General features: G+C 44.1%; 1 protein-coding gene across 7 annotated transcripts in view; it reads right to left on the reverse strand.

The window, feature by feature from the left end:
- Positions 1-83: 83 nt before the first annotated feature.
- DAP3 (death associated protein 3) overlaps positions 84-17,498 on the reverse strand; it is a 51,404-nt gene continuing 33,989 nt past the window's right edge. For all 7 annotated transcript variants that reach the window (XM_030824292.1, XM_030824297.1, XM_030824294.1 and 4 more), the window contains 9 exons: positions 14,210-14,318; positions 13,681-13,773; positions 11,958-12,088; positions 10,577-10,657; positions 10,333-10,491; positions 8,083-8,142; positions 7,481-7,570; positions 1,545-1,662; positions 84-456 (listed from right to left, as the gene is read on the reverse strand). In XM_030824292.1, coding sequence (XP_030680152.1) covers positions 371-456; positions 1,545-1,662; positions 7,481-7,570; positions 8,083-8,142; positions 10,333-10,491; positions 10,577-10,657; positions 11,958-12,088; positions 13,681-13,773; positions 14,210-14,318 — 927 coding nt within the window. In that variant the 3' untranslated portion in view covers positions 84-370. The remainder of the gene's footprint in view (positions 457-1,544; positions 1,663-7,480; positions 7,571-8,082; positions 8,143-10,332; positions 10,492-10,576; positions 10,658-11,957; positions 12,089-13,680; positions 13,774-14,209; positions 14,319-17,498) is intronic.

Genomic DNA, 17,498 nt, shown 5'->3' on the forward strand with positions numbered 1-17,498 from the left:
TGACCTGCAACAAGAGGAATATCAGAGAAATGCAATTTGGCCAATCTAAAGACTCCTTCCATATTATTAATCTAACACAACACTTTAGAAAGATATTTTATTTTTTAGGAAAAGAGCCATAATTATCTTAAATGTGAAAAACCACATCTAATAAACTGATATAAAGTTTCAGGAACAATGGAATATCTTATTGTCACACATTCACAGTGAAACCCATTTTAATGCAGGTCCAGAGCCAACTGCAGTCCTGTCCAATCCCATAGGTACAAGGGCCTGGCTCCTCTTCCTGTGTACTGCCCCACTTCCTCATCTTACTGGGTCCAGCCTAAAGCAGATGTCCACTGTCTTCCTCATATGCTGTGATCGTGGCTTAGAGGTAGGCACAATGCCGCTCCAGCAGCGAGGGGTTCGCGTTACTTAGGAACAGCAGCTCTTTTTTCCCTTCTTCTGTAGGAGCTAAAATGGAGACAAACACAGGTAAGTGGCAGTTTCCTCCTGCTGCACTGTGTTCCCCAGAAAATCATGTAGTCAGAGGCTACCATATCCAAATTACGTTCTGAGGTAATTATCATCTCCCAAGAGATCTTACTTCTAGACTCTCACCCCAACAAGCTGTTCTTTTGTATGCATTATTTCCTTTTCTGTGTCTCCTCCTCCAATCCAGCATGGAGCTCTCCCTCCACTCCAAGAGTGTCTTCTGGACTTCAGGATTTTGTGACATCTCCCAACTCTTAGAAATCTGTCTATTGTGCGTCCCAACTTAACATGCTATAGTAAGTCTTACACTCTTCACTGTACTCCTTTAATAAGCTATTCCAAATAGTATTTTTTTTTTTTTTTTGCTTTTTTCAATAGAGATGGGGTCTCACTATATTGCCCAGCCTGGTCTCAAACTCCCGACATCAAGTGATCTTCCCACCTTGGCCTCCCAAAGTGAAGATTATAGGCGTTAGCCACTGCACCAGGCCTCCAGTTACTATTAACTCTATTATCTAGAGATAGAGCAGCCTTAGCTTGTCTTCTATATCCCCTCTCATATTCAAAGGTGAGGTCAAGGGCAAATAAATGAACAGATGGAATGCTTTCAGTCAGAGTAGATGAAATATAGTGCTGAAAGTTAATTTCTGTACATATACTAGGACAGGTGTGGCAAAGATTTACTTAGGTGCTGGAGTAGCCCTCACACAGTATGAATTATTCTGTGGGTGTCCCAGCATAAGTCTCTCAAGTGAAGTCTGTTGAATGAATAAATTCAATAAGGAGAATGTGGCAGGAACCCAATTACCTGGAAACTCTGCCCAGTGGATGGCGCTGGCTTTGTTCCCTTATCATGGAAAATTTAGGGATAAAATCTCTTTTGTAAATTAAACCTTAACCACCTCCCACCCACCTTTCTGTACCATTTATCAGCCAGAAAGAAGTCAAGATAAAGGATAAAGTACAAATTAGAGGCTGTTGTTAAGGGAAGAAGAGATCAAGGCTCTGACTGAGTGGGATTCTACTGTGATCACAAAGCCCTGATAGGAAAAAACTAAATGATGGACCTTTCTCATGTTGAAGCCAATTGTTTTCCAAATAATACTGAATACAACTTTCAAATTCCTTTGGGTTATAGTTGGAAACCAGGATGGGAATAAAGGGATCCAGGGCATCAAATCCTTCCTGGGGAAGAAAAAGAATCAGGAAACATATTAGTTAAGGGACAAAGCACCAGACAGACAAACTCTGCTTAAGCACTTTGAAGGCAAGGTCTTTGTTTTTCTTCTATGTAACTCTGCTTCTCATTCTCTGGCAACATTGCCTGATACAGGACTCCACATATGGTGGCTGGTACTTGTGCTCTACCTGGCCACAAATACTATATATTAAAAAGAGGTGGCTGGGCACAGTGACTCACGCCTGTAATCCCAGCACCTTGGGAGGCTGAGATGGGCGTATTGCTTGAGCCCAGGAATTCCAGATGAGCCTGAGCCATGTGGTAAAACCCAGTCTCGACAGAAAATACAAAAATTAGCCAGGATTGGTGCTGCATGCCTCTAGCCCCAGGTACTCGGGAGGCTGAGGATTGCTTGAGACCGGGAGGTTGAGATTGCAGTGAGCTGCGATTGCTCCACTACACATACTGTCACAGTATGGGTGACAGAGTAAGACCATGTCTACACACACACACACAGAAAAAGGCAATGCTTGAGGAGGCAGATGCTACTTGTGTGAATACACACACATACACGCGCACACACACACACACACACACACACATACATACATATTATGTGTATGTATTTTGGACAGTTCTGACTTTTGAAACAAAGTTAATGTTTCGTATTTTCAAAGGAATATGGTGGCTCATGCTGGTAATCCCAGCACTTTGGGTGGCCAAGGAGGGCAGATCGCCTGAGGTCAGGAGTTCAAGACCAGCCTGGCCAACATGGTGAAAATACTAAAAACACAAAATTACTGTCTCTACTAAAAATACAAAAGTTAGCCGGGCACGGTGGCTCATGCCTGTAATCCCAGCACTTTGGGAGGCTCAGGTGGGCAGATCACAAGGTCAGGAGTTCAAGACCTGCCTGGCCAATATGGTGAAACCCCATCTCTACTAAATTACAAAAATTAGCCGGGCGTGGTGGCATGCACCTGTCGTCCTAGCTACTCAGGAGGCTGAGGCACAAGAATTGCTTAAACTCAGGAGGTGGATGTTGCAGTGAGCCGAGATTAAGCCACTGCACTCCAGCCTGGTGACAGAGCAAGACTCTCAAAAAAAAAAAAAAAAACAGCTAGGCGTGGTGATGCATGCCTGTAATCCCAGCTACTTGGGAGGCTGAGGCAGGAGAATCACTTGAACCTGGGAGGTGGAGGTTGCAGTGAGCCGAGATTGCACCACTGCACTCCAGCCTGGGTGACAGAGCAAGACTTCATCTCAAATAAAATAAAATAAAAAATAAAAATAATGGGAAAAATACTCTAGATGGAAACAAATGAAGCAATCAAACTGTATTTCTTTTTTTTTTTTATTTTCTTGAGACTGAGTTTTGCTCCTGTTGCCCAGTGATCTCGGCTCACTGCAACCTCTGCCTCCTGGGTTCAAGCGATTCTCCTGTCTCAGCCTCACGAGTAGCTGACATTACGTGCCTGCGCCACCATGCCCAGCTAATTTTTTGTATTTTTAGTAGAGACAGGATTTCAACATGTTGGCCAGGCTGGTCTTGAACTCCTGACCTCAGGTGATCCACCCACCCTGGCCTCCCAAAGTGCAGGGATTATAAGTGTGAGCCACTGCGCCCGGCCCAAGGAACTTGTTTTTTTCTTTCTTTTTCACTGTCGCCCAGGCTGGAGTGCATTGGCACATCTCAGCTCACTGCAACCTCTGCCTCCCAGGGTCAAGCGATTCTCCTACCTCAGCCTCTGGAGTGTCTGGGACTTATAGGTGCCCCACCATGCCCGGCTAATTTTTTTTTTTTTTTTTTTTTTTTTTTCATTTTTTGGTAGAGACGGGGTTTCACCATGTTGCCCAGGCTGGTCTAGATCTCCTGACCTCGTGATCTGCCCGCCTCGGCCTCCCAAAGTGCTGGGATTATAGGCGTGAGCCACCACGCCCGGCCTGAGAGCTATCAAATCTGAAACTACTTTTCATATATTCTAGTATTGAGCTAATAAGTAAATATAATATGGCTACTGGCAGCAGATTTCTCATTATTTTAGATTAGAGTTACAGATATGGAAAGGGTATAATGACTGCTGTGATGCTAGCATGGAATTGGCTACCAGTAGGAACTCATAGTTTTTTAATATGATTAGAGAAACAAACGCAGATGTGTGTGAATGTGTATAAACATGTATATGCATATGGTTCACACATATACATACATACATGTATGTGCGTACATCTATTTACGAACTTTGCTGTGAGGGCCTAGGAGAAAGGACACCTCAGTAGCAGTGAGTATACCTAGGACTCAGGCCTTGGTTGCTAAATACCAGTCTCCTCTAAAATAAGCCAACGCTCTTTGGAGAAATGGAGATTCCAGGGCCGGGCATGGGAAGTATAAGAGGGGTCTGGAACATATTTTTATGACAGGAAATGAAGTGGTCAAAGAATGATAGGAGCTGGATATGGTGGCTCACGCCAGTAATCCCAGCACTTTAGGAGGCCGAGGTGGGAGGATTGCTTGAGGCTAGCAGTTCAAGACCACCCTAGGCAACAACATAGTTAAGACAATGCCTGTAAAAAAAAAAAAAGAAAGAAAAGAAAAAGACAACATTCAGTGTTGGGTGTGGTGGCATGTGCTCAAGGCTACAGTGAGCTATGATGGTGCTACTGCACTACAACCTGGGTGACAGAGACCCTGTCTCCAAAAAAATAATGATGGGGACATGTTAAAAGGATATAGAAGTTACCTTGAAGGAGCTTTTTTTCCTGTTGGACAGGGCCGCACTCTATTGCCCAGGCTGGAGTACACTGGCAAAATCAGGGCCCACTACAGCCTTGACCTCCCGGGCTCAAGCGATCCTCCCACCTCAGTTTCCAGAGTAGCTGTGACTACAGGTGAATGCCACCATGCCCAGCTAGTTTTAAAATTTTTTTTGTAGAGATGGAGTCTCACTTTGTTGCCCAGGCTGGTCTCAAACTCCTAAGCTCAAGGGATCCTTCTGCCTTGGCCTCCCAAAGTGCTGTGATTACAGCTGTGAGCTACCACGCCTGGCCATGAAGGAATTGTTTTTTTGTTTTTTGTTTTTCTTGACACAGAGTCTTGCTTTGTGGCTCAGGCTGGAGTGTAATGGCGCAATCTTGGTTCACTGCAACCTCCGCCTCCTGGGTTCAACTGATTCTTCTGCCTCAGCCTCCAGAGTAACTGGGACTACAGGTGCGCACCACCACACCCGGCTAATTTTTATATTGTTAGTAGAGACAGGATTTCACTATATTGGCCAGGCTGGTCTTGAACTCCTGACCTCGTGATCTGCCCGCCTCGGCCTCCCAAAATGCTGGGATTGCAGGTGTGAGCCACCACACCCGGCCAGTGAAGGAATTTTTAATGGCCAAATCTAAGATGATTTGAGCACCAAAATAAAAAGTGATGGTAATGATTTAGATTCTATTAAATAAAAATCCACAAGTCCATACCAGGTGCGGAGGCTCCATGCCAGGTATAACTAAAGTAACGGATACTAAAACCAGTAGGTGGAAGTTTGAGAAGTAACAGGATCTTTACCTAGTCTCAAAGTATATCTCTACGACATACATATTAATTCCAAAGCAAAATAATAACTTTACTGGGCCGGGCACGGTGGCTCACGCCTGTAATCCCAGCACTTTGGGAGGCCGAGACGGGCGGATCACGAGGTCAGGAGATCGAGACCATCCTGGCTAACACGGTGAAACCCCGTCTCTACTAAAAATACAAAAAATTAGCTGGGCGCGGTGGCAGGCGCCTGTAGTCCCAGCTACTCGGGAGGCTGAGGCAGGAGAATGGCGTGAACCCGGGAGGCGGAGCTTGCAGTGAGCCGAGGTCGCACCACTGCACTCCAGCCTGGGCGACAGAGCGAGACTCTGTCTCAAAAAAAAAATAAATAAATAAATAAATAAAATAATAATAATAACTTTACTGAAGAGAAACCAGATGGACAACACCTCAGCTAACAGTTCCAAAATCATTACCAGTAATGGCAGAAAGAGAGATTTCATGTGCCTCCTGATAGGATGCACTCACTCAGACATGTCATCACTTCTCACATCACTTCTATTCAGGAGGAAACCTCAGATAACCCCAAAAGTGACCTACAAAATAGCTGGCATGCACATGCCAAAAACATAAAGATAGGCCGGGCGCGGTGGCTCACGCTTGTAATCCCAGCACTTTGGGAGGCCGAGGCAGGTGGATCACGAGGTCAGGAGATCAAGACCACGGTGAAACCCCGTCTCTACTAAAAATACAAAAAATTAGCCGGGCGTGGTGGCGGGCGCCTGTAGTCCCAGCTACTCGGAGAGGCTGAGGCAGGAGAATGGCGTGAACCCGGGAGGCGGAGCTTGCAGTGAGCCGAGATTGCGTCACTGCACTCCAGCCTGGGTGACAGAGCGAGACTCGGTCTCAAAAAAAAAAAAAAAAAAAAAAAAAACATAAAGATTAAGATTTCAAATGACAAAGACTGACAGACTGTCACAGATTAGAGACCAAAGAGACATGACAACTTTTTCTTTTTTTTGAGATGGAGTCTCGCTCTGTCACCCACACTGTAGTGCAGTGGCGTGATCTCGGCTCACTGCAACCTCCACCTCCCGGGTTCAAGCGATTCTCCTACCTCGGCCTCCTAAGTAGCTGGGATTACAGGCACGTGCCACCACGCCCGGCTAATTTTTTGTATTTTTAGTAGAGACGGGATTTCACTATGTTAGCCAGGATGGTCTCGATCTCCTGACCTCATGATCCGCCTGCCTGGGCCTCCCAAAGTGCTGGGATTACAGGCATGAGCCACCGCACCCGGCCAGAGACATGACAACTTAATATAACACATTATCTGGGATTTATTTTTCTATAAAAGATACTGGGATAACTGGCTACATCAGAATAAATTCCACCAATTAGGTAAAGTATGATATCAATGTCAATTTTCTGACTTTGATAATTATGCTCAGGGTATATTAGAGTATCTTTGTTTTTAGGAATGAGACATTATTTGGAGACAAAGAAGCATCAAGGCCGGGCGCCGTGGCTTACGCCTATAATCCTAGCACTTTGGGAGGCTGAGGTAGGCGGATCACTTGAGGTCAGGAGTTTGAAACCAGCCTGGGCAACATGGTGAAACCTCGTCTCTACTAAAAATACAAAAATTTAGCTGGGCGTGGTGGTGGATGCCTGTAATCCCAGCTACTTAGGAGGCTTAGACAGGAGAATCACTTGAACCCAGGAGGCGGAGGTTGCAGTGAGCCGAGATCGCGCCATTGCATTCCAGCCTGGGTGACAGAGCAAGACTCCGTCTCAAAAAAAAGAAAAGAAAAACTCTGGAGAAAGATGGATAAAGCAATGATGATCAAGTTAATATTTTAGGAATCCAGGGGAAGGGCATACAGGAATATGATTTTTCTCTAAGTCTGAAATTATGTCAAAATAAATAGATTAATAAAAATATTTTTCTGGCTGGGCGCGGTGGCTCAAGCCTGTAATCCCGGCACTTTGGTAGGCCGAGGCAGGCGGATCACGAGGTCAGGAGATCGAGACCATCCTGGCTAACACGGTGAAACCCCATCTCTACTAAAAATACAAAAAATTAGCCGGGCATGGTTGCGGGCGCCTATAGTCCCAGCTACTCGGGAGGCTGAGGCAGGAGAATGGCGTGAATCCGGGAGGCAGAGCTTGCAGTGAACCAAGATCGCGCCACTGCACTCCAGCCTGGGTGACAGAGCAAGACTCCGTCTCAAAAAAAAAAAAAAATTGTTACAGGATAACAATCTAAGTAGAAACAAATTTTCCTTTGACTTGACCTTTCCCAGCAACTCCTGGGGCAGATAGGCTTTCCGGGGCTTGAAGAGAGACCCAGTCTGGCTCAAAGTCGACACAATGGCGCCTCCATGCTGAAAGAAAAGAGAAAAGGCTGAACTGGAAAAAGTTTAAAAGGATGGAAAACTGCATTAATCATCTGTAGATGTTTTTTTTCTTTCTTGGGCATACAGTGTTACAAAAGTGTGGTCTAGCACAGTTAAATGGCAACTAAATTGGTTATTCCAGATTTGGCTCTGACAATAAACTGCTACCTGATTTTAAATTTACCATGACATATTTGTGGGTCTCAAACTCTTTTCCAAAGACGGTAAGGAGATACAAAAACACTTTAAATGTCTGCAAGCAAAATAAAATTAGGCCAATATTTAAATAAAATGGTTTTGAATAAACTTACTTTGGAAAGATTATAAACCGTATATACAGAGAGATTTTAATTCAGACTTTATTTCTAACTTGGTACAGATACAGGAGTTAAGTAAGACATAATAACTTACTGTCCATAAAATTAGAGACTGTAAAGTATTAGCAATGAAAATGAAAATACATTTCTTTCTGAAATGTGTGAGGTATCATATGCACTTACCCAATCATTTTTCATCATTTTCCTCAAGTTGTGAACAAGCGCTAATTCCTCTGGGGCAATCTGCATATTGGACAGAAAGAGAGAAGAGATCATCACGTGCCTTTCCTAGATGTTCTCCTGAAACAACTGACAACAATTTTTTTTTTTTTTTTTTTTTTTTTGACGGAGTCTCGCTCTGTTGCCCAGACTGGAGTGCAGTGGTGCGATTTGGGCTCACTGCAACCTCCACCTCCTGGGTTCAAGCGATTCCCCTGCCTCAGCATCCTGAGTAGCTGGGACTACAGGCGCGCGCCACCAGCGCCTAACTTTTTGTATTTTTAGTAGAGACAGGGTTTCACCGTGTTAGCCAGGATGGTCTCAAACTCCTCACCTTATGATCCGCCCGCCTCGGCCTCCCAAAGTGCTGGGATTACAAGCATGAGCCACTGCGCCTGGCAACAATTTTTTAAAAACCCTCAACTAAGACATAATTGTATACCTGAAGGTACTCCCTCTAGGATAAGCCACATAGCCTCTGGCCCTAGAACTGCCATGCTTCTGGAGATTAACAGTAACTGAGAAAAACACCCACTGCCCCAAACCAGCCCCATTTTGATGCTTCTGATCTCCTCTGCTTAGACCATCTGACCTCATTTTGAAAAAAGAATCAAAAGACAGAAAAAAATTAAGAAAGAAAGAAAACATAGCTTCTGCTGTCATTCTCTTTCTACAACATACTCCCTTCGTTTTCAATGAATAGTGGAACTCTTGGCATTGCCTCCTCCTCTGATTCCATTTTACTGTTTATCTTTTTTTTTTTTTTTTTGAGACGAGAGTCTCATTCTGTTGCCCAGCCTGGAATGCAGTGGCACGATCTCCACTCATTGCAGCCTCTGCCTCTTGGGCTCAAGCCATCCTCCCACCTCAGCCTTCCAAGTAGCTGGAGCTACATACAGGTGCAAACCACCATGCCCAGCTAGTTTTTTATATTTTTTGTAGAGACAGGGTTTCACTGTGCTGCCCAGGCTGATCTCAAACTCCAAACTCCTGGACTCAAGCAAACCACCCATCTTGGCCTCCTAAAAGTGCTGGGATTACAGGCATCAGCCACCACACCAGGCCTTGCTGTTTATCTTCACATATATATATGAATATATATGTGTATATATACACATATGAATATGTATACATATATGAATGTATATGTATATATACACATATGAATATGTATATACATATGAATGTATATGTATACATATATGAATGTATATGTGAATGTGTGTACACATACATATATACATGTATATATACATATATGTATATACATATATGATTATACATACATATATGAATACTATATATACATATATGAATATATATGTATATTCATATATATTATGAATACATATATGTATTCATTATACATAATGAATATGAATATATACAAATATATGTGTATATACATATATGAATACATATGTGTGTATATACATATATGAATACATGTGTGTATATATACATATATATGAATATATATATATGGTTGGGTTTTTTTTGAGACAGAGTTTCGCTCTTGTTGCCCAGGCTGGAGTGCAGTGGTGCGATCTTGGCTCACTGCAACCTCCGCCTCCCAGGTTCAAGCGATTCTCCTGCCTCAGCCTCCCGAGTAGCTGGGATTACAGGTATGTGCCACCACGCCCAGCTAATTTTGTATTTTTAGTAGAGATGGGTTTCTCCATGTTGGTCAGGCTGGTCTCAAAACTCCAAGCTCAGGTGATCTGCCCGCCTCAGCCTCCCCAAGCGCTGGGATTACAGGCATGAGCCACTGCGCCCAGCCATATACATATTTTTTAAGAGACGGGATTTCACTTTGTCACTCAGGTTGGTGTGCAGTGTTGCAATCATGCCACACTACAACCTTGAACTCCAGGGCTCAAGTGATCCTCTGGCCTCAGCCTTCCAGTAGCGGTGACTACAGGTGTGTACCACCATGCTGGCTACCGGCTAATTTCTAATTTTTTTAGAGGCAAGGGCCTTGCTATAGTGCCCATCCTAGTCTTGAACTCCTGGCCTCAAGCGATCCTCCCACCTCAGCCTCCTGGGCCACTGGGATTACAGGTGTGAGCCACTGCACCCAGCTCTTTACTGTTTATCTTCAAATATTCCTAGGGCAAGAAAACATACCGTATGGTCTACAAGACTAAGACCCAGCCTCCATACTGATGGAACCAGAAATCAGAGAAACAAGATAGAGACACCCAGTTTTCCTACCGGGCTTTTATCTTCTCTTTTCAGAGTGGTTCTTCCCCAAAGAGCATTGATTCCATCCACGGCCACTAGGAGGTGAAAAATACCCAAAGAACTTTGCCTCTTTAGCTCTTTCAGCACAATTCCAACTGCATCTGTGGCGTTCCTCACCCGTGTTATGCCCTATTGGGAGAGACAGTGGATTGTAGTGCTACCAGAGGTCTTCTCTTGTTATTGCATGTTACACATTCAGTGTTTTTTCTTATACCTGTTCAACCACTTCTCCCAGAGGACTCCCTTTCTCAGTGCTTTCTCTCTTATTCCAGACATACTTCTCTTGAACTTTTATCTAAAAGCAAGCAAAGAAAATAAAAACCAAAAAAAGGCTACTTGGCCTAAGGGTGAAACCATCCCTTGAAAAGGTTGGAGGCTAAGGTTAACAGGAGTTCACTTTAATCTATTGTTCAGGTTCTGTAAGAGACCTCAACGTAGAAGTGAATGATTTTTTTTTTTTTTTTTTTTTTTTTGAGACAGCATCTCGTTCTGTAACCCAGGCTGAAGTGCACTGGCACAATCTCAGCTCACTGCAATATCCACCTCCCAGGTTCAAGCGATTCTCTTGCCTCAGCCTCCCAAGTAGCTGGGATTTCAGGCGTGTGCCACCACGCCTGGCTAATTTTTGTATTTTTAGTAGAGATGGGGTTTCGCCATGTTGGCCAGCTGGTCTAGAATTCCTGACCTCGGGTGATCTGCCCACCTTGGCCTACCAAAATGCTGGGATTACATGTCTAAGCCACCACGCCTGACCTCTTTTTTCTTTTTTTTTGAGACCATATCTCGCTCTGTCACCCAGGCTGGAGTACAATGGCACTATCTCGGCTCACTGCAACCTCTGATTCCCAGGTTCAAGAGATTCCCCTGCCTCAGCCTCCTGAATAGATGGGCCTACAGGCGTGCACCACCACGCCTGGCTAATTTTTGTATTTTTAGTAGAGATGGGGTTTCACCATGTTGGCCAGGCTCATCTCGAACTCCTGACCTCAGGTGATCCGCCTGCCTTGGCCTCCCAAAGTGCTGACATTACAGATGTGAGCCCCTGTGCCTGACCAAAGTGAATGTTTTCTAATCCATTTCTGCTTGGAGCCTTGAAGAAACATACATAAGGGATTCTGATGAAAATGTCCAGAATGAGACTCTGGCATCTGCATTTTTAACAAGCTCTTAGGTGACTCTGCTTTATATCCAGAGTTGAAGGCCCCTGGTCTAGACAGGGTATCCAAGAATCACCAATGTAAAGAAGAATTTTTCCAATACATTTCTGGTTCCCTAAAAATATCTTGTCTGGAGAAAATCATGTAGTTGGAAATGTGCTTGCGAGGGACTGGAGGCTGTACCTTGAAAAGTCAATGAATCAACTGGATTTCACTTTGCTACCCACAAAATGGGAACAACTTACTGTTGCCTATTTATTTCACATGAATAAATGAGTTTCAAGTTATGAGTCCACTGTGGGCAAAACGTATAAAAGAAATTAAAAATGATACAGTTATTCCAACTCCAGTATCAGTTCTCCATAGTCTATTGGTACTCAGGGCACAAAGAATCCATAAAAGGACTACCTAGCACTCAACTTCTGGGAGTCTAGTCACCTGGTTCAGGAAGTGCTCATTTGTAGTTTTGAAATTCTTCAGCCAGGTTGAAGCCTCTAAAGGTTGATCAAAGCGCTGTTTGTTGTAGCTGGACTGCAGAAGATCCCGACAATTTTTCACCCAAAGATGAGCTTTAAAAAAAAGAGGCAGAAGAAAACAAGCCAGGCAGAAACTGTATTCAACTCGAAATATTCTATGCCTCTTTTAAGTTATGGGAAATGACTTTAGTTTCTCATATATATTTCTTTTCTTTTTTTTTTTTTGAGACAGGGTCTTACTCTGTCACCCAGGCTAGAAGGCAGGATATGATCACAGTTCACTGTAACCTTGAACTCCTAGGCTCAGGCAATCATCCTGCCTCAGCCTCTCAAAGTGCTGTTGAACCACTGTGCCTGGCCTTGTCAGGTCCATCTTAGACTAAACATTATCATTAGAATCAACAGATAAAACATACCAACTGTATTAAATATCACTTCTGCTTACTGGCAGGTTTGAAAGGTAAGTCAGAAAATGTGGATGTCACATAAGCAGGGTTGTTTAAAAAAGAAAGAAAATGTGGATGCACACAACACTGAACAAAAAAGAGAAAAATGCAAGTTTTGACAATCCATACTGACGACTCTAGAATGCTGATAAATGGTAAAAGGCTCTATGGGTACTCAGGACTGTTAACAGATGGCAAAACAAAACAAAACAAAACAAAACTCCATGGTGACCTCTAAGGCAGAGTTTTATGCCCATGGGTATTAAGTATCAAAAGAAGGACTGCTTAGCATCAAAAGGCTTCAGGAAGCTTTTAGCCGAATTTCCTTTTGTCACACTGACTTCACCTTGTAATCTGCTTGGCAGTGATACCATGAAGAAATCATGATGGATGAGCTCAGACTGCTCTACATCTGGAGCAAAGGCTTTTCTTCTTCTTTTTTGAGACAGGGTCTTGCTTTGTTGCCCACGCTAGAGTGTAGTGGTGCGATCACAGCTCACTGCAGCCTCCTCCTGGGCTCTAAGCAATATTCCGGCCTCAGCCTCCCAAAGTGCTGGGATTATAGGTTTGAGCCATCCATCGTGACTGGCAAAGGCTTTTCCTTTAGCTATCAGATCCCTGTTAGGAAATTAAAGCTGAGGCCCGGCACAGTGGCTCACGCCTGTAATCCCAGCACTTTGGGAGGCCGAGGCAGGTGGATCACCTGAAGTCAGGAGTTCGAGACCAGCCTGGCCAACATGGTGAAACCCTGTCTCCACTAAAAATACAAAAAAAATTAGCCAGGCATGGTGGCGGGCGCCTGTAGTCCCAGCTACTCGGGAGGCTGAGGCAGAAGAATGGCGTGAACCCAGGAGGTGGAGCTTGCAGTGAGCTGAGATCGTGCCACTGCACTCCAGCCTGGGCGGGCGACAGAGCAAGACTCTGTCTCAAAAAAAAAAAAAAAAAAAAAAAAAAAAAAAAGAAAGAAAGAAAAATTAACTGGGCGTGGTGGTGTGGTGGGCGCCTGTAATCCCAGCTACTTGGGAGGCTGAGGCAGAAGAATCTCTTGAACCTGGGAGGCAGAGGTTGCAGTGACCTGAGATTGCACCACTGCACTCCAGACTGGCCGACAAGAGTGAAACTCCATCTCAAAAAAAAAAAAAAAAAGGAAAGAAAATTAAAGTTGCAAGGCTACCACAGTAACAGGATAACTAAACCTAACAGACAGAAGAAACAACAGGAACAACAGGAAGGTCTTACCATCTGGAATATGTAGTATCAGCCAGTGCTGTTTTGCACAGAAATGAATAACATGGCAAAGACTGAGGGTTTTTCCTGTTCCCTTCTCTCCATCTAAAGTACATGTTGTTAAAGAAAACATGACTAGAAGGATCACTTGTACTGTGAATGGTAGTTATGCTTTGTTTTGTTTTTTTGAGACGGGGTTGGAGTGCAGTGGCTTGATATCAGCTCACAGCAACCTCCGCTTCCCGGGTTCAAGCGATTCTCCTGCCTCAGCTTCCCAAGTAGCTGGGATTACAGGTGCACGCTACCACATCCGGCTAATTTTTTGCATTTTTAGTAAATGCGGGGTTTCGCCATGTTGGCCAGGCAGGTCTTGAACTCCTGACTCCAGGTGATATGCCTGCCTTGGCTTCCCAAACTCCTGGGATTATAGGTGTGAGCTACCGTGCCCGGCCTCAACAGTACTTTTTTCATTTCTTCTTTTGCCTTATTTGAGGGGAGAAAGCATTGGTTCATGAGGGTCCAAGCAGGCAGGAAAGGATACACAGAAGATATCGTACAGCTGGATAAGCAAAATTGGTGTTTTTCAGGTAATGTAGAAGTTCTAGGGCTGGTTTCCTTACCATCAGGCAAGCTTCACTGAATGTCTTCACCTGATAAAATAGGAAAGAAGGAAAGAGTGGGTGGGGTGTGGAAGGAGTGGGTGGGGTGTGGTATACATACTCTGCCTAAAGTGGCAACCAAGACCATCAGATTGCATGCCTCTAATTTATTCAGTTAGGAGAAGCTGGGTTGGTACTGAGTTTGAAAATCTATCCATATAACTTAGCTAAAAACTGAAATACATTATTCTGCAATAAGTAACATGATAGTCAGCTTTTGATTATTCCTGTTACTGAATCATATATTCTATCTCAGCTGAAATCTATAAATAATTGATATATCTCATAACAAAATTATGTATACCACTTAGGGCCACTGTAAATATGGAAAGCATATAGAAAAATGCTTAAAATTTCTGACACAAGTTAATAATTCAATAAACATTAACTCTTTAATTTTTTTTTCTTTTTTTTTTTGAGACGGAGTTTCACTCTTTTTGCCCAGGCTGGAGTACAATGGCACAATCTCAGCTCACCACAACCTCTGCCTCCCAGTTCAAGTGATTCTCCCCCCTCAGCCTCCCGAGTAGCTGGGATTATAGGCACCCACCACCATGCCCGGCTATTTTGTATTTTTAGTACAGAAGGAGTTTCTCCATGTTGGTCAGGCTGGTCTCAAACTCCCGACCTCAGGTGATACCCTCGCCTCGGCCTCCCAAAGTGCAGGGATTACAGGCGTGAGCCACTGCGCCCGGCCTAAAATTTATTTTTAGTTAATTTTTTTTTTTTTTTGAGACGGAGTCTCACTCTGTCACCCAGGCTAGAGTGCAGTGGCGCGATCTCGGCTCACTGCAACCTCCGCCTCTGGGGTTCAAACAATTCTCCTGCCTCAGCCTCCTCAGTAGCTGGGATCACAGGTGCCACCACAATGCCAGGCTGATTTTTGTAATTTTAGTAGAGACAGGCTTTCACCATGTTGGTCAGGCTGGTCTCGAACTCCTGACCTCATGATCCACCTGCCTCAGCCTCCCAAGGTGCTGGGATTATAGGCGTGAGCCACCGCGCCTGGTCTAATAACCATTTAGACTTTTTTCTCTAGAACTAAATACATGGCAGCTCAGGAGCAGGTGTGACCAGCTGCCTCACAACTCTAAGGCCATCCATACCTCATACCTCCAGCATACTAACCTTTCAGAGTTTATGTGTTCATTCCCCTTTTGCTATCAGAATACTTTGGTGGGAAATTTGGGAAGCACTAATGTGTGTGAAACTGATTTGCAAAGAAAATATTAAAATATGTCTACTAATATCTAACAAATACTCTTTGTAAGTATAACTAAAATAGTGTTAATTTTTTATTTTTTTTGAGACAGAGTCTCGCTCTGTCGCACAGGCTGGAGTGCAGTGACACGATCTCAGCTCACTGCAACCTCCGTCTCCCAGGTTCAAGCGATTCTCCTGCTTCAGCCTCACAAGTAGCTGTGACTACAGGTGTGTGCCACCATGCCCAGCTAATTTTTGTATTTTTAGTAGAGATGGAGTTTCACCATGTTGGCCAGGCTCGTCTTGAACTCCTGGCCTTAAGTAATCTGCCCACCTCGGCTTCCCAAAGTGCTGGAATTACAGGCATGAGCCACTGTACCCAGCCAGTGTTGATATTTTTAAAAGAAATCCTAACAAAACAATTGAATTGGTGTAGGATTTGACAGGCAATTTCAAACTCAATGGAAGGTTCAGTGTTCAAAAAAACGTGATAAAGGTATTAAAACAAATGTCGGCTGGGCATGGTGGCTCACGCCTGTAATCCCAGCACTTTGGGAGGCCAAGGCAGGTGGATCACCTGAGGTTAGGAGTTGGAGACCAGCCTGGCCAATATGGCAAATCCCCATGTCTACTAAAAATATAAAAATTAGCCAGGCGTGGTGGCGAGCACCTGTAATCCCAGCTTCTTGGGAGGCTGAGGCAGGAGAATCACTTGAACCCAGGAGGTGGAGGTTGCAGTGAGCTGAGATTGCATCACTGCATTCCAGCCTGGGCGACAAAAGTGAAACTCTGTTTCAAAAAAAAAAAAAGTCACATCAGGGCTGGGAGCTGTGGCTCACACCTGTAATCCCAGCACTTTGAGATGCCAAGACAGGAGGATCGCTTGAGCCCAGGAGGTCAGAGATATAGAGTGTTCCGTGGTCATGCCACTGTACTCCAGCCTGGTTGTCAGAGTGGGACCCTGTCTCTATAATTAAAATAATAATAATAAAATCATCTACCCTGGGCACACTGTCCGTGAGTTAGGTCTGCTCCAAAAGGAGCAGTATTTAAAAAAAAAAAAGTCATATTAGGCAGTATGACAATGCTAATATCCACAAACGATGGTGAGGAAGTAGGCCTTCATGTAAATGAAAATTATGAGAAGAATGTGTAAGTTCTTCCAGAGCATTGTTGGTTAAGCCAGTGTGAAAACAACTTCAAATAGTTAGTTAAAGATAGAACCTCACAACCCTGAAGCTAAATAAACATTGTACTGTGAATGTCTTGGAACAGTTTAAAGTGCCACTGCAGATGATTTCTTCTGGTTGTGTCCCATTTCCAATCTTAACAACAACAAAATTTTTTTTAATTAAAATTGTTTTTTGGAGACAGGGTCTCACTCTGTTGTCCGAGTTGGAGTGCCATGGCACTATCATAGCTCACTGCGGCCTGAACTCCTGGGCTCAAGCCATCCTCCTGCCTCAGCCTCCTAAGTAACTACCACACAGGACTAAATGTTTTTCTTTTTTTTTTTGAGTGAGCAGCAGCAAGATTTATTGCGAAGAGCAAAAGAACAAAGCTTCCACAGTATGGAAGGGGACCCAAGCGGGTTGCCCGTGTTTTTCTTTTCTAAATAAAGATACAGTCTCATTATATTGCCCAGCTGGTCTTGAACTCCTGCGCTCAAACAATCCTCCCACCTTCACCTCCCAAAGTGCTGAGACTACAGGCATAAACTACCTTGCCTGGCCTGTTATACCTTATTTTATTTTATGCTTGAGATAAGGTCTTGCACTGTTGCCCAGGCTGGGGAACAGTGGTGCAATCACGGCTCACTGAAGCCCTCACCTCCTGAGCTTAAGTGATCGTCCAACCTCAGCCACCTGAGTAGCTGTGACTACAGGTGTGCATCGTGCCCAGCTAATTTTTAATTTTTAATTTTTGTAGAGACAGGTCTCTCTATGTTGCCCAGACTGGTCTCAAACT

Source organism: Nomascus leucogenys, chromosome 12 (assembly GCF_006542625.1).
Source record: "Nomascus leucogenys isolate Asia chromosome 12, Asia_NLE_v1, whole genome shotgun sequence".
Lineage (NCBI taxonomy): Eukaryota > Metazoa > Chordata > Mammalia > Primates > Hylobatidae > Nomascus > Nomascus leucogenys.